Consider the following 23,861-nt stretch of genomic DNA (forward strand, 5'->3'; position numbering starts at 1 on the left):
CCCATTCTAGATGCCCCCTCCTCCCCCCCATTCTAGATGCCCCCTCCTCCCCCCCATTCTAGATGCCCCCTCCTCCCCCCCATTCTAGATGCCCCCTCCTCCCCCCCATTATAGATGCCCCCTCCTCCCCCCCATTATAGATACCCCCCCCCCCTTATAGATGGCCCCCTCTCCCCCCCTTGAAGATGGCCCCTCTTCTCCCCCCATTATAGATGCCCCCCTTCTCTTCCCCCCATTATAGATGCCCCCCCCCCTTTCCTCTATGCTAAGCAGTATTTAAAAAAAACAAACACACAAACTCACCTGACAACCCGCTCCCCCGGCGATCCTCTTCTTCTTCGGACGCTGTCCCCGGCTGATGCGCGGCTGCCGGGGGTGTCCCGTCCTATCCCCGGCAGCGCGGCACATCAGTGAGCTCCCTGTACGCCGGGGCTGTGACTTCTGACACAGGAAGCGTCTCTGACGTGCGCTTCCTGTGCCGGAAGTCAGGGCCCCAGGCAGCTCACTGATGCGCCGCCCTGCCGGGGATAGGACGGGACACCCCCGGCAGCCGCGTATCAGCCGGGGACCCGGACTTAAAGAAACAGCGCGCCGCCGCCGGGGCCAGTCGCAAATGGCACCCAGATTAATAAATCTGGGCGCCATTTGCAAAATATCAGTCGCATTGGCGACCATTTTGGTCGCCATCTGGAGCCCTGCATACTGTGCCATAGAGTCACCATCCCAAATCTGGGGCAACATGTCAGTGACGTCACCGCTATAGATGGGAGGCTTGGCACGGGCCGCCGTAGATGGGTCACTGTGGAGGGAACGTCGCTGTAGATGGGAGACTGTGGAGGGGACGTCGCTGTAGATGGGAGACTGTGGAGGGGATGTCGCCGCCGTAGATGGGAGACTGTGGAGGGGACGTCGCCGCCGTAGATGGGTGACTGTGGAGGGGACGTCGCCGCCGTAGATGGGTGACTGTGGAGGGGACGTCGCCGCCGTAGATGGGTGACTGTGGAGGGGACGTCGCCGCCGTAGATGGGTGACTGTGGAGGGGACGTCGCCGCCGTAGATGGGTGACTGTGGAGGGCACGTCGCTGTAGATGGGTGACTGTGGAGGGCACGTCGCTGTAGATGGGTGACTGTGGAGGGGACGTCGCTGTAGATGGGTGACTGTGGAGGGGACGCTGCCGCCATAGATGGGTGACTGTGGAGGGGACGTCGCCATAGATGGGTGACTGTGGAGGGGACGTCGCCGTAGATGGGTGACTGGTGGAGGGGACGTCGCCGTAGATGGGTGACTGTGGTGGAGGGGACGTCGCCGTAGATGGGTGACTGTGGAGGGGGGGGACGTCGCCCTAGATGGTTGACTTGCGATGTGACACATGGGTAATAAACACAAGGAGCCATCCTTAGACATCAGGTAGAGCTGTTTGTTTTGTTTTTTTTAGCAGTTGCAAAACTCCAACTCCCAGCATGCATGGACGGCTAATTGTAATTTTGCCAGTTTGACAATACAGAATTGTGTTAAACCATAGGGTGGTGCACACAGTTGCAGTGACTGACCTGATGCATGCTGGGGGTTGTAGTTTTTGCAGCAACTGGAGGATGCTACAGGTTGGGGAACACTGCCCTGTGCCTGCAGTATGACCAGAGACTCACCAGATCCTCTGCACCATGATGTCACCGGCACATCTATAGCTGTATGTCCTCATCACCCTCACCTCGATGTCACCGGCACATCTATAGCTGTATGCTCCACCTACCATAGTGTCGCCATTCTGTACCCATCATCAGCTAATAAATAATGCATTCAATTTATAAGGATATGTTGTGTTAGAAGCGATTCTGGAGTATTGGTCTTCAGCCATCGCAAAACTACAACTCCCAGCATTGCCACACAGCCATATGCTGGTAAATATAGTTTGGCAATGGCTGTAGGGAAGGATAGGTTGGGGGGACATTGCCCTGTGTTTCCTGTAGGAGTGGTTAGTTAGAGCCGTTGTCTCCAACCTTTGCAAAACTACAACTTCCAGCATGCCCAGACAGCCGGTTGTATTTTGCACAGGTTGGAGGACACTGAGAATAATGGTGAGTAATAAACCTGGGATCACACATGGTGGCGGTGACTCACCGGGTGCCGAGGGGATGAGGTCACACGTGCCGTGAACTCCGCTGAGCAGCAGGCAGAATGTATAGCTATAAATGAAACTTTATTACTAGTTGGAAGAGTTACTTTTGTACCCGCAGGGGACCAGTAATCCCTTCTGCTGTTCAGACATGCTGGGAGTTGTAGTTTTGCAACAGCTGGAAACCCAGAGATGACTATAAGGGATGGAACAAAGTGCATATGTAAAGATGTTAACATACAGGAACATCAAGTTCTCATCAGATTCAGCGCTGACTTTGTCCGTCATCGTATGTTTGATGATTTTCTGACTAATGCCAGGAATAATATACTATACCGAGTTAATCCTTCATCTGCGATGTAATGGTCCTGTGTGTAATCTATATCCTTTTATTTAAAGGACCACATACATCAAAATGTATTAAAGGGGAGCTGACAGCACAGATATGCATATAGCCATGCTGCCAGTTTCCACATACATGCTTCCCTTTAAATCGAAATCCATTCTGAATCGCATACGGCATCTCTATGTCATCATATCCTACGCATTTTGCCCAGATGCTTCCTCAGGGAATTGAGCTCTGCCATTATATATCTGGGCACTGTATTCACGGATGTCCAGTATACTGGGGTCTTTTATACAGCGTGTGCTGTGTGTGTTTTTTTTTTTTTTTTTTTTAAATTTGTTCTCTTTGGAACCTTGGCAAAATATAAACAATTTTTAGTGCTCGTAATACCCCTTTAAAATTGGTAGTATCTCCAACAAATCTATACATGTGAACATACAGCAGAGGGGGGCTCCCGACTCGGTGACGTCCTTAGCCATAATAGTATGTAAGGACGGGTGTGATACCACCCCCAATACTACTTGGAGGTGAAAGCTGTCCTCCTCTGTCAGAACCAACACACAAGTGAGGCTGATGGGACTGCGAGACGGACGTGGGAACACGAGATTATTCACAATGAGATTACCGAAGTATTGGTTTTGTGATATGCTTCCTGTCATGGATATGATGTGTTATAAGTATGATGGGGTCTTTAAAGGAGGCTCCAACACAGCATGAAACCGACCCGAGTTCACATCTAAGCTTCACACTAGTGTACTGACAGCTGTCCTTTTGGGGTATTAGACCTGCGGCTTGGCCTGGATTTGCAGCCGTTACACCGATGCAAGAATGAGCACGAGTCTCTACCTTTCTCTTCATCCATTGATCTCTTTAGAGGGTTACCTGTACTCATTAAAGCACCATAGCTGAGAAGGTGACTACAAATACATAGACAATGGAACATAATGTACTCCTTAAGGGTGCGTTCACACGTACAGGACCTGCAGCAGATTTGATGGCACTGCTTTGAATGTGCACATTCAAATCTGCTGCAGATCCTGTACGTGTGAACGCACCCTAAGGAGGTGTTTCCATCTCAGTTATACTCATCAGGCTCACCAAGTTATTTTTGCAAATCCAATCATTTAGCCAACTTGTCTCCTTCTGTAGATAAGCCACTCTTTCCTTCTGTCATTGACAGCTTATTTGTCTAGGTTACCGACCACCACTCTAAAAGCAGTGGTCTGGTTGGTGTTCACTGCTATTCCATTGGCTTCTGGTCCTGCCACCAGTTGCTTGTATTGTGACTGGTTAAAATGGTATTCGAACTTACGAGAGTTCTTGAATCAAGTGACAATAGGAAATGCTCCCAGTTGCCGCCAGTTGATGATCGCTTTGTACGTTGCCGTTGATTACCAAAATCTTTCTTTTGTGGAATAAGAAGTCTTGCATTTCTGAAATCAGATAGGAAGGGGTGGCGTTTAGGAGTCATCCATCTATAATCATAATTCTGTGACTGCCCATAAATCCCCACCTTACCCTTTAAGCAGTCTTATCTGTACAGAACCTAATAAATGGCTCGAAACCATCAATCCTTTCTGTCCAGTTGTGAAGTTGGGTGGACGTTTCAACTTGTGTGCAATGGGGCTATAGAAATAAATGGGATCTGCGTACAGATACCGTATCCATGCCTTGGAAGGCACCATCAATGTATGAGCGTTGGTTAACGTCTATTCATTCATTATTTATTTCAGCTTGTCATTTATGTCCTGATCCCAGTTATTACATTACAAGAAGCATAAGTACCTTACCATATCTTAAAAAACTCTTCTCACTCCGCTAGACAGGCACATTTTCGCTACTATATATGATATAACCCAGCAGTTACACACAGGTATTTGAGGTTAAGCAGTCAATCTGGTAGGAGATGAAGTCATGGGTCTCTATAGCAGAGCATGTTGATAGATTGGTATTGGTTTCAGTGTAGTTGCATAGACAAATATTTTACCTGATCCAACTCTGGAGCAGGCAGCATACAATCGCCCAGATTTATGCCGACCACCGGCAGCCATCGGCTTCTAGTCTCCCCGTACACCTTATACTTTTCTCAGCTATACCCACTGTTTGTGGTGGATTCGGCCTTCAGTATAAGGTGTATAGAGCTCTCCTAACCCACCCATTGAAAGTCACCACCCAACCCCATTGTTCTGGGAGAGATAATCAGCAGCAGGGGAACTCTCTGGCTGTGGCTTACCCCTCCCCATAGAGAACACAGGAACCCTCAGCCATCCCAGATGTTTGTGTACGAATGATCATTGAGCTGTGGGTTATTAAAGGAGTATGGGGACCTATGGAACTGGATAAATAGTGTATACAATGTATAGTCCAAAGTTTCATTATGTCCTCCTAACTAAAAGTAACTTCTGGTGATGGCTGATAAGAGAACAAAAGTGTATATAGCTTCTGGATACAATCCTATGATAATGGCTGATAACAGAGAACAATGGGGAGCCATAACTGTATTTACTCAGCAAGGTCAGAGCTTTTACGAGAGACTTTCAGGACGTCCACTGTGCTGAGTTTGGGGTCAAATGGTTTGGGGAGACGTTGAGCCTCTACACGACATATCCCATGGTGCGTTATATCCGCCTATAGGAATTGCATGATGTACTTGGTTCACTCCATGTTGCAGAGTAAACAACAAAGGCTGTAGGAGCTCCTCATGTCGTTGTGCGCCACAATCCTCCTATTCAGGAGTCATCTCTACCATATAAACACTGTGTTACTATGAACCACTCTCTTGCCAGTTGCTTCTTTTTAGGCTCCATATTCTTGCTTTATTTTTGACCATACATAAGCCCCCCGCCCAGTCTCTTAAGTATGTGCAGTTGGCCATAAAGTGGCAGATGAGCGCTAGTCTTGGTTCTAAGTATGGGACTCGACAAACAGAAATAGCTTGGTTTTGCCTTTTCTGTATGCACAGATCCAATAGATAGAAGCTGACTAATGCAAATTATATATAATATATATCTCTATCTCTATATCTATATCTGTGCCCTGGATATGTCAGTAATGCGCCCCCCTCCTTAATCCAGGCAGCAATTTGCTCATGTAGCTGGGACTAAGGTCTCTGTTGCGTTCAGTGAACTTGTCTCCAGATAAGCAGAGTTCTGAGCCCCTGATAGCGCAGTGATTTATCCCTCAGGTATGTGCCCGGCCTGACCGTGATTCATCACTAACTCTCTGTGATCTTCACCTCAGTCACTTAGGGATCCTGTTGGGACTGGTGAATCTGTTCTTCGTGCCCACATACAGACGCCAAATGCCAAGTGTATATTTGTGTTCTTTGTTGGGACTATGGCCAGGTCATAGAAATACTCAGTGTAAGGATACTTTATTATTCCTGTGTTATACTGTGTATTCTTAGGATAAGCCATCTATTTCCTATCTATGCTTAGGTCCCAGCTGACTAAAAGGGATACTGCAGCCCCTACTTTGCCCAACAGGCCCAGCTCCATACACCTGGTTGTACCTGATATTGCAGCTGCCCCTCCATTCCACCACTGTTGCTTAGGACCCTTGTGCTCATAATCCATCATGACTCATCCTATGGATAGGTACTAAGCTGTCATCTTTGGATAATCTCTTTACAGTGATGTTTTGATTACATAGAATTATGGTGGGTCTATAGGGTCACCAACATGGGTGTTCTGTGCTGCTGATTCTCCTTTCCCCGTTTCGGTCTGGCACTGTTAACCCCCCCTCCTTTATGACCAAGGCGAGGAGACTCGGCAGCAGAAAAGCTCTGCCTCTGTGGCCCTCTAGACTTGCCGGACCTGCGTATCAGATCAATTTAAAGAGGTATTTCACCCATTACCCAATCGCCGCCCCCCCCCCCCCCCCCCCCCAAAAAAAAAAGTTCCAAATCCTGATGGTCATACTAATCCCTCACCCATAAGTTTTTGTTTTTTTTTCCCCCTGCTTGTAGGGGGCTGTGGTTCCTCCATTGTATCTTTTTTGAAATCCGGTCTGTTTCTAAGGGCCCTATTCCACGGGACGATTATCGTTCAGATTATCGTTAAGTTGTTTGAATCTAAGCGATAATCGTTCGGTTGAATAGCAGTTAACGATTAACGACCAAAATCGTTGATCGTTTTAGACCTGGACCTATTTGTATCGTTGCTTGTTCACAAATCGTTCACATTGAATAAGATGTCGTTTGGTTGTTTGCAGTAGTGACGAACGCAATAGCGACAAGACGACCGCAAGAACAATCATAACTAACGATTATCGTTCTATGTAAATGGGTGAACAATTTCAGGTCTTTCGCAATAGCGGTCATTTATCGTTAAGTTATGCGAACGATCGTCCCGTAGAATAGGGCCCTAAGATGGCCCCCAGGATTGTTTAGGAATAACAAGGGGGTGCCCGGCATGCCATAAAGTGTAGTTTCCTGGCAACCCATCTGTCTCCTTGTTCCTACACCGTCCTCCACACCCCTGCTACTGCATGGGAGGCATGGCTTGAGTTCTTTCTGGCACCGATGATATCAGTGGTGGATCTGGGTTACTTGTACCAGGCCAGACTTCCCCTGAAAATAAGAACATCTGAGCACCGTCTATGATGGGAGGGGGGAGGAAAATCGAGTAGAAGAGAACTTTTCAGCACTTCAGGGGGTGAGTTGCCCAGAAAACTGAGTGCTTAGAGTATATTACATACTGGCAGAGCTAGGGGTTAGCGGTTTAATGATTCAATCAGTTTTAGCAGAATACCCCTTTAATGTCTGTAATAGAGATGAGCGAACCGGGTTCGAGTTGATCCGAACTCGAACGTTTGGTATTTGATTAGCTGGGGCTGCTGAACTTGGATAAAGCTCTAAGGTTGTCTGGAAAACATGGATACAGCCAATGACTATATCCATGTTTTCCACATAGCCTTAGGGCTTTATCCAACTTCAGCGGCCACCGCTAATCAAATGCCGAAAGTTCGGGTTCGGTTCGCCTCGAGCATGCTCCAGGTTCGCTCATCTCTAGTCTGTAACCATTTTAAGAAACTTGCGTTTCTAGGTTTGTCAGTACGAGCCACTACCTGGACAAATAACAGCTGAGCTTTGTTATGAGGATGTTTGCTGAAAATGTTTCCATTTGTTTTCCAGGCACGGATAGCCTTTTTACAAGGTGAAAGGAAAGGTCAAGAAAACTTGAAGAAGGATCTAGTTAGAAGAATAAAAATGTTAGAATATGCTTTGAAACAAGAGCGGTAAGTAGCCTCTTGATATGTAACTGTATGTATACACACACAGACTTTCAGTGCTGTGCATATGCACGACATATACGCATACATAGCACCACAGGGTTCATTGTACACCACAGGTGTCAAACTGCAGCCCTCCAGCTGTTGCTAAACTACAGCTTCCATCATGTCTGGACAGCTAAAGCTTTTGCTGTACAGTCATGAGAATTGAAGTTTTTCAACAGCTGGATGGCTGCGAGTTTAAGGCTCTGTTCACAAAGAGCAAAACTGGCGGAACTTCCCGCCAGCCTCCGTTTCATAATGACAGTCTATGGGAGGCTCGCGCCCCTCCTCTCTCCGCGCTAAAGAATGGACATGTTTATTCTCCAGCGCGGGGAGAGGAGGCGCGCGAGCCTCCCGTAGACTGCTATTATAACACGGGCTGGCGTGATTCTGCAGCAGAGAATTCTGCCAGTTTTACTCTGTGTGAAAGGAGCCTAACACCTCTGCGTTTATATTCTTGGTTCAACCGAATCAACACGCATAGCTCTGCTACATACTTCAGTATGCATACGTAGCTTTGAAACATCGGCATACACACACCTGGTTTTGCTACATTAGCATACATATACAGCTCTGCTATGTACATACATAGATATATACATACTAATTTTATAACACTCTAGTACAAGTAAAGAATCTATGTTCAAACTTACCCATAATAGGCGATGAATGTGCAGTCCCTGCGATGATGTCAGTCATAGTCGATTTTTCCAACTGTGACATGATCGTTCCTTGTGGGAAGCTGGATGTTACCTGCTCCTCAAATCCATCTTCCTCTCTTGCCCGGCACCCATCACACAGGCTAAAGCCGTGGCAGCACAATTCTCTATATAATCATGATTAGGGAAGTAGTCGGGGTGGTCTGACACTGTCACTGACTGCAGACTATAAGATGCAGGCTCTTTTTAGCAAGATGTTTTTTTATTGTCTGAAAAAATGCAAGCAATAGATGTGTTGGAGAAGGTGTTTGGTTTGCAAAGCTTATTCCTTTTCCCCGTCCAGCAGTCTGATCCCACTTAAACATGGCATAAAGAGATACATATTATCAAATATTATACATATTATCATCACAATGTTGCAGCAGTGTCCTTAATGTAATACGGTCCCTTTAGTTTCCTACACACAGCTCATCTGTGTTAGAATTGCTGACTGTGCATATTTATTAGGATGTATTAGGAAGTGTGAAGGACCCCAATAATAATTCCATTTACAAACAAAGCATTTTACTAGTGTTACCTCTTCAGTCGGATGCACAAAAGGCCTAAAATACGCCACGAAATCCTGACTAAAAAGTCAGATTCAGAAGCTACTAACTCTTTGTGTAGCAGAAACTTAACAAGCAGATGTTAACTTCACGTGTGTGCAGCAAAACTGTATCCCCATAGGAAGGCATGGCGTACACTGTCACAGCAGATATTTCTGCTACACACAATTCGCCATGTGTGTTTCTGTCCTTGATGCACATTGTTATCATCGCTGCTTTTGTTATAGGCCTGGACAGGCGTTAAAGGGGTTGTCCAGCGAAAATCTTTCTTTCAAATCAACTGGTTTCAGAGTGTTATATATAGATTTGTAATTTACTTCTGTTTAAAAACCTCAAGTGTTCCAGTACTTGTCAGTTGCTGTATGTCCTGCCAGAAGTGGTGTATTCTTTCCGTCTCAGACAGTGCTCTCCACTGCCACCTCTGTCCGAGACAGGAACTGTCCAGAGCAGGAGAGCTTTTCTATAAGGATTGGCTACTGCTCTGGACAGTTCCTGTCTCAGACAGAGATGTCAGCAGAGAGCACTGTGTCAGGCTGAAAGGAACACTACCACTTCCAGCAGGACATACAGCAGCTCAGTATGGGTAAATTACAAATCTATATAGTTTTCTAAAACCAGTTAATTTGAAAGGAAACCCCTTTAAAGAAAACCAATCAGCATGATTGTACTGATACGGTTCCCAGCAACACAGTATAGATCTACTGTGCAGCTTGCGGAGCATACCAGCCGTGTCTGCAGTTGTAGCTTTACAAAAGGGGAAAAAAGATGTTTTATTATGCCCTGCGAGGCCGGCAGAAGGGGCGGCAACAAGTTATCTGGGTGGGAGCTACCCTTGACTAGTCACGGCTCTGTCAGCGCGCAGTGCAGGGATGATTGACAGGCAGAGAGATCAATTAGTGGAGCCTCTGCCTCTCAATCATCCCTGCGCACAGCTGTGACTAGTCACGGGAGGCTCCCCACCCACATGACTAGTTGCCGCCTTTCCCCTGGCCTCATGCGCCGTAATAAAACCTCTCTTTCCCCTCTGTAAAGCTACTGCTGATGGGTTCCCTTTTAAATGGTCTATAAACTGGTCAGCCAATCTTCTCAGGATAAGCTTTTGTGTGTACGGGAGGAGTAGTGCTATTGCTGATCATTGTATGACACAATTTAACCAAAGGCTCTATGGGTGCAGCCTAGCTTCCGTTGGTACAGACTAACACCTATGTGCACACACTGCTCCCCCATATCTCAGTAGTACACCATAATCAACAGCAGCATGAAGGACATTATAGAGCAGTGCTGAGCTGTGTATATAATACATTGATAATTTTGGAAATAACATTAGTTTTTCATTCACCTTACTGTTTGCTTGTAGGGCAAAATATCATAAATTAAAATATGGAACAGAGTTGAATCAAGGAGACATGAAGATGCCAGCAATTGAATCGGGTAAGCACATTTATTTTTTTTACTTTTCTATGTTGTTGTATTTACCCCGGTGGGTTTTTGCTTTTATTACTTGAGGACCTATACTGCGTTTTTAGTCTCTCTTTACACAGTTGAGGTGCGTGTTTTTTTCCTTACAGTGATCAACCTTCAAACTAAATTAAATAGTGTGAACAGAGCCTTATGTGTCAGTTCTCTTCTCCATGAAACTGACCAACCCTTACATTCCAGGGATAGCTCGGGGATGTGCATTCGTGGAATCGGCCACTTTGATTTCACACTCTTTTTAGCAGGCAGCAGGTTTCAGCGTCTTTATAGCCGCTGTAATCTTATGGTTTAACAACTACATTCATGTTCTTTTGATTTATATTTTATGGAATTAGAGGGGGGAAAGGGAAGTCTCAATGGCATGTAGAAATTGTCAGAATAGACATCCTTTATGCCAGCTGTGTGCGTGAAACCATCCTGAACCTTGAAAAAGTAGCATTTTAGGGGGTTAAGACAAGCCATTTTAAGGGTACAAACGCACACAACGTATCCACAGCGAAATCCATTGCGGATACTTGTCTATTCACTTCAATGGGCTGACATACTTGCGGGGGGATTGTCATCCCGCTGCGAGTATGTCAAACTAAGCGCCATTAACCCCCCCGACAGCCAATCGGTGCGCTGCCGATCTATAATGTGCATACAGTTGTATGTGTCCTACCTGTGGTGGCGCTATGGAAGAATTGAGCTCTAGTTGCTTGGTTCTGCCCATGTATCTGATGGCAGTGTCACCTCCTGTGATCGGCTTACCATGCAGGGCCCTTGTCAGAGCCGTGACCTAATGCTTGTCTGTGTAAGGTATTAGCAGTAATATCATGCTGTTGACATCACTCTTTATTTACTCTTGCCTTGCAGAAGAAACCAAAGAATCCGAGATTCCCCCAGGGCTTCCGAATAGTCAGCTGACCTGGAAACAAGGACGGCAGCTGTTAAGACAGTAAGTAAATAAGTAAAGACATGTGGCGGCCTCAGTTACAGTCTCATAATACTGGTTTTCATGGGTGGGGGGCAGAGCTGTGTGCTTCATGCCGCCAGATACTCTTCTTGCATTGTATTGTGTTAGTATTTTTTTTCTTTCTTGAAGCATTGGATAAAGTTCTGTCATTCAGGTGAAACACTCTGCATTATGCCATGAATTAAAGGGGTTATCCAGTACTACAAAAACATAGCCACTTTCTTTCAGAGACAGCCCCACTCTTGTCTCCAGCTTGGGCGGGGTTTTGCTGCTCAGTTGCAGTGAAGTGAATGCAGCTTGATTGCAAACCGCACCTGAACTGGAGCCAAGAGTCGTGTTGTCTCTGAAAGAAAGTGGCCATGTTTTTGTAGCACTAGGTAACCCCATTTTAAAAGGGTTATTCTTTATACAGCTGCTTTCTTCCAAAAACAGCGCCACCCCTGTCCTCAGGTTGCGTGTGGTATTACAACTCAACTCCAGTCACTTCACAGGACCTGAGCTGCAAAACCACATCCAAACTAAGGTCAGGGTGGCGCTGTTTCTTGAAGAAAGCGGCTATGGTTTTCTTATCCTGGACCAGACCTTTAAGATGATAAATAAAAATTATCAGTTTTCTTTTAGAAATCTTGAAACATTCAGCAGTGTTAGACTACAATGGACACACATGAATAGGACTAGCTATATCTCTTATTATATATGCTGACATCCAGTTGCCATAGGATGCCGATGTATACCACATAAAATGACATTGGATAGATGTAATTCTAACCTTATGTGTTTGGGCAGATACTGTATATTGCTTTTTGTGGCTTATTTTTATCCGAACTGCTTATTCTATCATTTTAGATACATAGGAGAACCTAAGAAAAAAATGGTTGTGAAAGAGGACAGAGCCAGACAATAGACAGCCCTTGACTTCAGCTTCTCATTGTTCTTGTTTTGTACAGGTATCTTCAAGAGGTTGGCTACACAGACACAATATTAGACGTTCGGTCACAAAGGGTACGCTCTCTGCTTGGACTTTCAGGTTCTGAGCCAAATGGCTCAGTGGAACCGAAAAACCTAGAACAGATCCTTAATGGTGAAGATGCTTCACTGAAACAAAAGGGACAGGAAAGCAAAAGGTAACATCATAATGTTGTCCTCCCATTTATGCCTGTGCTTCATTTTTTATTTTTATTTTTTGGCTTTAATTCTATGTGATCTGTGGTTGCCACTACAATTGAGATTTGTTGAAAGACAATCTAATTCCATCCTCTTGTATGATGTTACTTATCTGATGAACAATTAAATTTATAGGATTTGTGTGTATATTTATATATATATATATATAATTTTTTTTTTTTTTAATAGGAATATTTTGCCCTTTGCACACGTTCAGCTTTAGTGTCTCTGTACTGGCATGTAGCCACCGGTACTATGTTGGAGAGGTCCTCACACAGTGCCCCGTTAGGGGATTGGCCTTTCTCCCAATACTGGAATTTTGAAGAGAGACTACTTTTATTGCTGCAGCGGAGAGTCAGTCTTGTGCTGGCTAGAGCATCCGTGCCCTAGGCCTGCGGCGCCTCTCTCCCGCCTCCCTTCACTTTCAGCATGCCCCTGGGCTGCACTGCAGGCCTAGGGCACAGATGTTTTAGGCCACTCCAGATTGAGGAACTCTATCTAACTCTAACTCGCGATGCCAGTATTGTGGGACTGGCTACATGCCAGTACAGTCGCTTTAAGGGTACAAACACACACAGCGTATACGCTGCGTATTTACTGCTGCGTATTTACTGCTGCGTATACGCTGCGTATTTACTGCTGCGATACGCAGCAGATTAGATCTAAATAACTGAACACAGCATCAAATCTGCACCATCAAATCTGCTGCGCATACTGTGTGTGTGTTTGTACCCTAAGGAGGCATCTTTCCTGTCCACTAGAGAAAGGGGTAAGCCAACAATTCTGAAATGTTTATGTATTATGTTAGTTAGCCTTGTGTCCAGTGTGGTCTACTGGGAATCTGTTTCTACTGGGGCCTCACTGGCCAGAAAAGGACACAAGATGTTAGCTCCCCCTCAGTATTCATGCAGTGTCCCCTGCTTCCTCCCAGCTCAGCTGCAGCTGTGTTATTTGACTGCCAGTCTGACAACTAGAAGGTAATATTTTACCATGTCGCTCTCTGCCATGTTAGAGAAAGAGACAAATGTAATAAATTATAATAGTTGCATGAGCGATGCGCTCATAAGTGATATGGTCGAAGATTAAAAACCAGGAATTAACAAGCCCCATGACCAGCTCATGATTTTATTTAATTTTTTTTTCTCATTAGGAACTCAGGTGATGTACTCGAAACTTTTAACTTCTTAGAAAGTGCGGACGACAGTGATGAAGAGGAGGAAGGGGACCTTATAGAAGAGGTCACAGTCGGGAAGGACAAACAACGGTTAAACAAAAAGCATAAAGTAAGCTTTGTGGTCTTTCTAATGACATTGCTGCCAAATGTAGGAGAGGGCGTTTCAGCTAACCAGAAGGGTGTCTTAAAGAGGTTTGCCCCTGAAAAATACTCTTCACATCCACATCATCCTGAGGGATAGGTATTAGGGGTGTCATCAGTGGGGGGTCTGACAGCTGGGAATCCTGGTTGAATAGAATTGACTGTAGGAGATATAGCAGGTAATGCGTGTACTTTGTAAGTAAAAAGACACGTTTGGTCCGCTCTCCTACAACACCATTCACACTAGACAGGAGCATGTTGCTGTGGCTGAGATTACAGACATACAAAAATGTAACAGCTCGCGGCAAGACACAGACCCAATACAGATATGAAAAGTGTGTGTGTGGGGGGGGGGGGGTCGCTTTTTTTAATATATCTCTATCTATATCTCTGTATTGGGTCTGTGTCTTGCCGTTAGCGGAGAGCTGTTGCATTTTTGTAAACACCTTTTAACCTCACTTGAGAGGCAATTTATTCTTTTTTGGGTTTGGTTTTCCCTTATGCACAGAATCTGATGAGTGTTTGCTTTTTGCATGGACAATTTTACTTGGTTATTTAAAGCGACTCTGTACCCACAACCTGTTCTCGCTCCCCCCCAAACCGCTTGTGCTTTCGGATAGTGGCTTTTAATCCATTATCTGTCCTGGGGTCCGTTCAGAAGGTGATGCAGTAATTGTCCTGAAAACAACTTGCAGCCCTCTCTCAAACGGCCGTGGCCTAGATTGTGTATGCATTAGGCTGGCACACCCTCTCTGTCCCTCCTCCCCGCCCTCCTCCTCATTAGGAATGCTCCAGCCAGGTGTTCTCCTATTCCTCACTTGTCTGAATACTGCACAGGTGCCTTAACGATCCAGCCCATGTTCTGTGCTCACACAGGGGATGAATAGGAGAAAATCTGCCTGGAGCATTCCTAATGATGATGAGGGCGGGGAGGAGGGAGAGAGAGGTTGTGCCAGCCTAATGCACAGACACTCAAGGCCACGCCAGTTTGACACAGGGCTGCCAGTTTAAAAGTTATGTTTCTGGACAATAACTGCCTCACCTGCCGAACGGACCCAGGACAGATCTTGGATTAAAAGCAGCTCTAAGAAGGTATAAGTGGTTTGGGGAGGGCAAATTGTGGGTACAGAGTCGCTTTAAGCTCTTGATTATTCCATAAAACGCAGTCCCACCGCCAGTGCTCCAAACTGCTTCATTTACATATCTAATAAACTGTAAAGGAACAGACACATTCTCCTACTTGACAAAGTATGTAAAATGTGAAATTTTTGTCTCCAATTTATTACTTATACAGATTGGGAATGAAGGTTTAGCTGCTGAACTTGCTGATGACACAGAAGAAGCGTTGAAAGAGTTTGATTTCCTTGTGACTGCAGAAGATGGTGAAGGTGCAGGAGAGGCCAGAAGTTCTGGAGATGGGACTGAGTGGGGTAGGTGTACATACTACTTCTTATGTAGACACCAAAAAACACCTTATACATCACATTTAAAATCCGTAAAAGTGAACACCTGGACGTTGGGTTTTGACAGAGTACGTTCTGCGTTTGCTGCGTAATTATTTGCTGCATAATTGGAATAAGGTGCTCATTGCTTCTGTGGGTATTTCACTAGAGCCTTCTACAAAAGTAATGGACTCCTTTACTCCCGGATAACTGAGCAAAAAAAAACTTGACAAGATGTCTGTGCAGAATTGTGTGAAGGTTAATATGCATCTTTCAGGACCTAAAAATGCACTTCTCCTGATCTGTGTTAGTAAATCCTTGTAGTCCCCCTGATATAACAATAGCAGTGTTTTTTCTTCTAGCTCTGTGTTTCCAATCTGTTATTGCTCCCAAATAGTTAAACTTACAACTGGGAGAAGTAACTTTGGCCAGACTGTTGGGACACCCAGTTGTTGTGTCCCCCACCCCCCCTTAAAGGAGTAACAGGAACAGCAGCACAGAGTTATAAGAAAAGATGAGGTAACCTCTGGGGTCCTCCTTAAAGGCACACTAAAAGAATTAATACAGTTATACCTGTGGCAGCCAAGAGTCTAGTACTGCCCTGTAAGACTCTGCGTAAAGCATGCTGCAGTGTACCATTTTGCCTGGCATGGTTCTTTAAAGGTGTATTCCCACCTGAAGACGTTATCTGATAGGTCATAACAAGATGATTGGTGGGGGTCCAACTGCTGGTACCTTGACCGATCCGGAAATAGGGACATTTGTAAGAACATGTACCAATTGTAAAGAAATGAAACCGGTGAGTATAATGCTATCTGTTAATAGCGGGGATGAACACTTATTCCTACTCAGGCTGCTGCAGCACTTGTGACCCAGGCTGCTTCCCCTGGGGTAATGACTATTCCACTGCTAACATGCATTAGGGGAGACTAACTATATGTAACTGTGCAGCCCTGCAGTTCTAAACACAACCATAGGGGGGCAGCAGAGGGGCCATGTCATCCTTTCACTTCTTCTACTCAGTGTAAAAAATGTTCATAAAAAATATCCCTCCCTGACATCTGACATGGAGGGGGGTGGGGATTATAATGGTGAGTCAGGCTGTCCTTTTATTCTGTACGTCTATAGCCCATATTACATATTGTGCAGTAAAGGACTGGAATCCTACTAACTGTAAAGATGACCATCATCATTCTTATTCCTCTCAGGACAGTAGGGGTGTGAACCACATGCTTCTTGTCTCTTTAAGCAGCCGCTTTCCATTCTGTTTAAGGCCAAATAGTTTTGCCTATTAGATTTTCCAGAACATTCTTTTGATGCATTGTTTGCATTGCATCAGGCCCACACCATCTCTAGACATTGGTGTGTGCAGAGGCTAGGAAAGTTCTCTTTTTAGCAAGATCATTGTGTATTTAGTGACTTTGGATATGCTTTTTGGTAAGAAGCCACATAGATATTCCACATACATTAGGTGTAGTTCACTAATGTGCAGTCTTTTTTTATCGTCAATAGAGTTTACTTGTACACTGGCCTAATTTAGATGATACTTGTAGTGGTCTTTCTATTGTCTCGTGTAAGAGTAAGCTGTGTGCAGGAAAATCTACAATCACAGGTCATAATACTATGGGAACACTTGGAGGGAACATTCACACCGGGTTGAAATGCCCCAGATTTTTTTGGTTGTCCAGGATTAGAAAACGTAGCTCTTTTAATCCAGAAAAGGCACCACTTTTGTTATCTGTCTGTGTAGGTTTTGCATCTCAGTTGAACTGAGGTCCAGTGAAGGAGATGTTATACCGCATACAACCTGAGGACATGGGGTGGCGCTGTTTTTGGAATAAAGTAGCTGTGCTTTTTTAATCCTGGAAAATAGTCAATCAGCAGCTGTCACATGTTTTTTTGTGCAACTTAATCGGCATTGTATACAGCACATGGAAACATTCTCTTTAAGGTGTGCCTCCCAATTAAACAAACTTCTGACATGTCAGCAACATGTCAGAAGTTTTTATTGGTCGGGGTCCGGTTGCTGAAAACTTTGCCGATCAGTAGAATAAAGGGACGGAAACTCGCAGCAGGTTGTGCGCTGCCTCTTCATCTCACTTCTAAAGTAGCGGTGGACGGAATTCTAATGAAGCCCTATGGAACTTCTGGTACAGCGATTACCGTAAGTTCCATAGGGCTCTATTATAATTCAGTCCACTGCTACTTTAGAAGTGAGATGGATTAAGAGGCAGAGCGTGTGCTGCTGTGCGCTTATGCCCCTTCATTCTACTAATAGGCGGGGGGACCCCCACCAATGTCAGAAGTTTATTTAAATCATAGGTACACTTTAAGGGAGACGTCAAGGCAAAATGAAAATAAAAAAGCCAGGGGTTTAAAACATAATAAATAAGGTAGACTTATCCGTCCTGGTCCCTTGCTTGTCTCCTCTGTCTCAAAGTTCTTATAACATCACTTCTTAGCCAATCAATGAATGAACATCATACCAGAATAGAGAGAAACCTTTTTATTAGGTCCTGTTCACACTGGCTTCAAGGTTTCCACTTTTTGAGAATCTGTGATGTTACCCTTAAGTATCCATTCTCTCTCCCTTTTAATGCGTCTGTCAGGTTTCCATTCAGTATTAGTTTTACTACTTCGAGATTGGTTGCTGTATTCTGACTTCAGAACGCTATGGAAATCTGAGAACTAACGCAAGTGTGAACAGAACCAAACTATACCAAGATTACCCTTGTTCATTAATATCTTTATACCTGCCTCCGTGACTGTGTAATACAATAGGGTTAATCCTTGTGTGTGGACACCCTCTCACCTTTCTCCTCATCACGTCACACTTTGCATATATGAAGATGCCCTCCCTATCATTTATTGGGGCTTATCCTGTGCCATCTACCGTAGCTGAATTCCTTAGAATTCCGTAGAATTTTCTGCATGTGAACAGTGTTTTAGAATCCTGTCATCATGGGTGGGACATGGCTTTAGTCTCTCAGGGAACAAGGTACCTCCGCCACCATGATTGGTGAAGGTCCTAGTGCTAAATTGTAGAGCACTGTATGGTTATTCTTTACAGGATCAGTTACAGCACTGATGTGTGATGCTGTTAGTCTCTAACCTACTAATAAACAGCATGTCTCTCAACTCTTTAAAGGGATTTTATCACAATGGCCGACCTTCAGATCAGAGCATCAGTCAGATTCCCCAGTTAAGTGGAATTACCCCTTCACAAAAATGCTACCAGGAAGGCTTGTGGGATAATGCCTTAAAGGAGAAGTCCGGCAAAAATATTAAAGTATTGTATTCACCCCCCCCAAAAGTTATACAAATCCCCAATATACACTTATTACGGGAAATGCTTATAAAGTGCTTTTTTTCCCTGCACTTACTACTGCATCAAGGCTTCACTTCCTGGATAAAAATGGCGATGTCACGACCTGACTCGCAGAGCTGTGCGGGCTGTGGCTGCTGGAGAGAATAATGGCTGAGGGACACAGGGCACTAGAGGGACATTGAGCCACAGCCCGCACAGCTCTGGGAGTCGGGTCGTGACATCACCATGTTATCCAGGAAGTGACATCACCATTTTATCCAGGAAGTGAAGCCTTGATGCAGTAGTAAGTAAGGGGAAAAAAAACTTTATTAGCATTTCTCGTAATAAGTGTATATTTGTAATTTGAATTACTTTTGGGGGGGGCAATACAATACTTTATTAAAAATTTTCGCTGGACTTCTCCTTTTAATTCGTTGTAGCACATGACCCCTCACAGCCAATTATCAGCTGTAAAGAGATCATGTGACTTATGGTCCTTTTTTCAGCACTTTGGTAGTCCATTTACTGTACATGCTAGTATGCTTCTGATGCCTGTACTGTAATAGACCTGTCATAGTGATGGCTTCTCTTCCAGGCTAGGTTCACACTTGTGGTCTGTCTTTTTTGAAGTGGTTTTTTTCATGAACAATATCAAAAGATTGGGCACCTGCTAAAACTATATTTTTTTTTTGTCTATGAATAAAACTAGAAATTCGAGACCTCCGTTAAAGGGGTGTTCCAGCATCATGATGTGGTGTGTGTGTTTTACTTTCTCCCAGTCTCTAGCTCTCAGTAACACAAGTAACATGTAGCCGCTTTGTTGTTGTGTTGTGAAACTGCTTCTGGGACGCTTGCTTCACCACTGGCTCCGTGACCAGATCAATGAAACAACAAGCTGTTGGTCTACCCGGAATGAAGACTAGAGCGTTCTGCTACCATACAATATTCCTTCCCACATGGTAATCCTGGAAGAAGGGCAGGTGTGGGGATCCCTCCTCGGCATTTAAGCAGGACAAGGGGTTATATTGTAGTGCAGAGCAAGATGGCAGTGGAGGCTGAAATAGAGGTCTGGACTCTTCTGTCCTGCTTTTTTCTTGAATGCAATAATAGCCATAGGTTGGTCTGGAGGCCACATGGGCAACGCCATGAGAGAGGAACATGACATCTGTCCTACATTACATTGATTTGGTTTTGGAACCAGAGGTATGGCTCTTGGTCTGCGTCCCAGGAGCCATTTTTTAACATGACAACAACAGGCCACACATACTTTTGCTGCTGTGAGCATGGCCTAAAAGTGGTACCATGGCCTGTGGTGTGCCCACTCTTATTGAGCACACCTGGCAAGTGCCAAGGAAACTGGCAGCAGCAGATCCTGATGGTGTATCTGTTCACATGCATTCAGCGTGGCAGAACATTCCTTCACTATGAATAATCTGAATAAGAGCATACCAAGGCGTGAAAGTGCATGTATTCCTACGTATGGGTTTCTTGGTTTCCATTTGCATACTATTAACATCATGTCCATAATACCACCTTAGGGAGTGTATTTTAAAAAAAAAAAAAAACACACACACACACACACAGGATGCTGGAATACTTCCCCCCCCACAATTTTTTTTTTTTTTTTTTTTTTTGACCCTCTTAAAATTCAGAATTTATTATTTTGTTGTGTCCAAGCCAGCACCTCCAGTGTATTGGTGTCACTGTAACAGATTCCTCAGATCGCTGGTGTGAACCATGCCTACCGATTCCTGTGATTTTTGAAGGTACTAACCCGTTAATGACCTGCTGACATGTGCTCTCTCTTTTACTAACATCTGCATGCAGACAAGGACGTCCTGTCCCCAACTGCGGAGGTCTGGGATGTAGACCAGTCTCTGATAGATAAACTCAAGGAGCAGTACATGAAGGAGCGCAAGGGGTCAAAGGGGGCCAAGAGTAAGTGGAGTTTTTCCATGATCACTTTTTTTTTTTTTTTTTTTTTTTTGCTAGTGTCCCTGCTTACTTCATGGTCTGTAGAAAATCATAATTTCCCAATCATTTTTAGTTGGGGTATTATGAGACTCGGGGACAACCACTGAAAACAATAGATTCCCTTATGAATTCTCAACCATGTTTAATGTCACTACTGTAGGATTTTAATAAACACGTCTGCTTAGCCCTGTGTGCTCCTGTTTTGTCACTAAATGCTCCAGGCAGTTTGATGTAAGGTTATTGCTAATACACTATATCCTTGGCCTGAAGTTTCCCCAGTGCCTATGACATCATTCACAGGGCGCAGTCAGGATTTCACTAATATATCTATATCTATATATCTCTATCTCTATCTCTATATCTATATCTATATCTATATTAATATAATATATATATAATATTTCTGTACTGGATCCTATTTTGTTGGTCTGTTTTTTTCACCTTACTAGGAACAGAGGACAAAATGAGACTTTGTTGGCCTCTAATAGCTTTTGTGGGTCTACGGATATGGCAAACTGTGTGAAAATAGCCTAAGAACATTCCTAAAACACAAGATTTTTTTTTTTCTCCCCCCCCCCCCCCCCCCCCCCCCCCCCAAATCCTCTGACATGTCCTAGAAATGTGTGAGGAGATGGATCAATGGTCTGTGACTGCAAGCCCAACTGCACTAGTAAGGGTCTAAAATGGGTGTGAACTTTGACACTTCTGTACCCACAATCTGTCCCCCCCCCCAAACCACTTGTACCTTATGATAGCTGCTTTTAATCCAAGATCTGTCCTGGGGTCCGTTCGGCAGGTGATGCAGTTATTGTCCTAAAAAACAACTTTTAAACTTGCAGCCCTGTGTCAAACTGGCGTGGCCTAGAGTTTCTGTGCCCTAACTTTGCACTGTCCCTCCTCCCCACCCTCTTCAACATTAGGAATGCAGCTGGAACATTTTCTCCTGTCTGAACATTGCACAGGTGCCTTAACGGTCCAGCCCATGTGCCGGGCTGACACAGGTGATGAATAGGAGACAATCTTCCTGGAGCATTCCTAATGAGGAAGAGGGTGGGGAGGTGGGACAGAGGGGTGGTGCAAAGTTAGGGCACAGATATTGTAGGTCACGGCCGTTTGACATAGGGCTGCCAGTTTCAAAGTTGCTTTTTTAGGACAATAACTGCATCACCTGCCGAGCGGACCCCAGGACAGAACTTGGATTAAAAGCGGCTATCCGAAGGTACAAGCAGGTTTGAGGGGGATCAGATTGTGGGTACAGAGTCGCTTTAAGGGGTTATCCAGAAAAAGCACAGCTACTTTCTTGTAAAAACAGCACCACTCCATCCTCAGGTTGTGTGTGGTATTACAGTTTAGCTCTATTAACTTCAATGGAACTAAGCTGCAAAACCTACACCCAAACTGAGGACAGGAGAAGTGCTGTTTCTGTATGAAAGTGGCCATGTTTTTCTAAGCCTGGACAACCCCTATTAATGCAGATTCTATATGAATTAGATAGGAGAAAAGCCTCACCCTAGTAACAGGCTTTAGACTTTGTTCACACTTGCGTCATTTCTTTTACAGCCAAAGTAATGCACACCCGTAGCCTCTGGTGCCCTGATTTCAGCGCTGCTTTTATCTTGTAGCTACTATCCTAGGGTCAAATGTTTTTTTTGTTTTTTTGTTGTTTTTTTTTCCGTCTTGCAGCCATCTGCATCGGCTTTGGACACACATGCATTACAACAATAAGGCTGCAGACATTACACCCTGCTTTATTGCACATGAGTAGTGAAGGGTGGTGTACTCTCCCCAGCTTCATTGGGATAATGTGTATGCAGATGGAATACCCCTTTAAGAACATGATTTACATTCATAAACCGGGAGGACAATACTGACACTACAGCTCCTTTCCTCACCATGTGACCTGTTTGGGGGCCTTCTCGTGGGATCTCGTGGCATCAGGAGCTAGAGTAGGATTTTTCCTTTCGGAAACTGTTAAGAGGTCAGGATATTACATTGGTTCATGTTACTAATAGACATGGGGCTGTGACAGCTATGTTCATGAGAAGGATATCTTGAAGGATTCTTCCAGAATTCCAGTCTTTTGAACTCCATGTACTCTATAACAAATTATGTCTTCTGGCTATACCTTGTCATGTTTGCATCAATGGGGGGTTGATGTGTAGCTGAAATAGATCTGGGAGAAGCACTTGGCTGAGGTCTTCTGTGTCTTGCTGCAAGAGAAAGGGTTTCATAGATTTACATTAGAGGCAGTCTCTTGCAGCAAAACCAGGGAGTGAAGAGCACAACAATGCTTCTTCCATCTTGATCTAACACTTTAACCCCAACCAATGAAAACTTTCAAAATGTGAAAAGTCAGGGGCTAATCTACTTTTATCAGAGCCAAATGACTCCTACAGTGAAGAACAAAACAGATAATGTGTAAAAGCAGGGAAGATCTTTTCAACAAGAACCACTGCGATTACTTTTCAGGGGTAAACCGGAAATTGCACGATATGATTGCAGACCTGGGTGATGAGGAACTGTCCCGCATCCCTCCAGGCATCCTGAGTCCGGCCCGCTCACCAACCAGAATAACAGATCATGAAGGTGGGAGGGCAGAGGAAGGTACGAATCCCTCAGGGAAAGACCATTAAACAATTCTGTAAAGTCTAATGCAGTGGAATGTTCTGTTCTGTTGTTGTCCTAGATCTTAGACTGGAGGTTTTAGAAATATTACTTTTTTTTTTATTTAAAAAAAAAAATGTTTTTTTTTTTTGTTTTTTTTTTATAGCGGAACCCATTACGTTTCCATCTGGAGGTGGGAAGACATTCATTATGGGATCAGAAGATGTCCTGGAGAGTGTTCTAGGCCTTGGGGACCTAGCCGACCTCACTGTGACTAATGAATCAGACTACGGTTATGATGTAAGTGTTCAGGCTCACGGAATGCTGCACAGATCACTTTACAGCAGCCTCTGCATCACCACAGACACAACAGGAAGTCTTAGCTTCGTTTTAGCCCCAGGGGTGAGAATAAAAACCTGCAAGATTTTAGAATTATTTTATAATCTAGATGGAAAATGGGAAATTAGAAAAAAGGTCACCAAAAGCTCTTTTAACGTAAAAACTTTATTTAAACAAATTTTTTGATGACACTTTTTTTTTCCCCCTCTTCATTAAACATAAAGAGTACTTAAGTAAAAACAAAGTATCATAAACTAGAACAAGGGTCACAACCACAACCCTAAAAG

At 44.4% G+C, this 23,861-nt stretch overlaps 1 protein-coding gene across 4 annotated transcripts in view; it reads left to right on the top strand.

Moving 5' to 3' along the window:
* The window catches only part of STRN3 (striatin 3), a 34,379-nt gene that overhangs the window by 3,097 nt on the left and 7,421 nt on the right, over positions 1-23,861 (top strand). Inside the window, exons 2-10 of one of the 4 annotated variants that reach the window (XM_069951203.1) lie at positions 7,595-7,698; positions 10,356-10,429; positions 11,330-11,411; positions 12,377-12,553; positions 13,744-13,876; positions 15,203-15,338; positions 20,485-20,595; positions 23,101-23,235; positions 23,402-23,535. In XM_069951203.1, coding sequence (XP_069807304.1) covers positions 7,595-7,698; positions 10,356-10,429; positions 11,330-11,411; positions 12,377-12,553; positions 13,744-13,876; positions 15,203-15,338; positions 20,485-20,595; positions 23,101-23,235; positions 23,402-23,535 — 1,086 coding nt within the window. The remainder of the gene's footprint in view (positions 1-7,594; positions 7,699-10,355; positions 10,430-11,329; positions 11,412-12,376; positions 12,554-13,743; positions 13,877-15,202; positions 15,339-20,484; positions 20,596-23,100; positions 23,236-23,401; positions 23,536-23,861) is intronic. The other 3 variants (XM_069951205.1, XM_069951206.1, XM_069951207.1) reach the window with 3 other exon arrangements.

This window comes from Dendropsophus ebraccatus, chromosome 13 (assembly GCF_027789765.1).
Source record: "Dendropsophus ebraccatus isolate aDenEbr1 chromosome 13, aDenEbr1.pat, whole genome shotgun sequence".
NCBI lineage: Eukaryota > Metazoa > Chordata > Amphibia > Anura > Hylidae > Dendropsophus > Dendropsophus ebraccatus.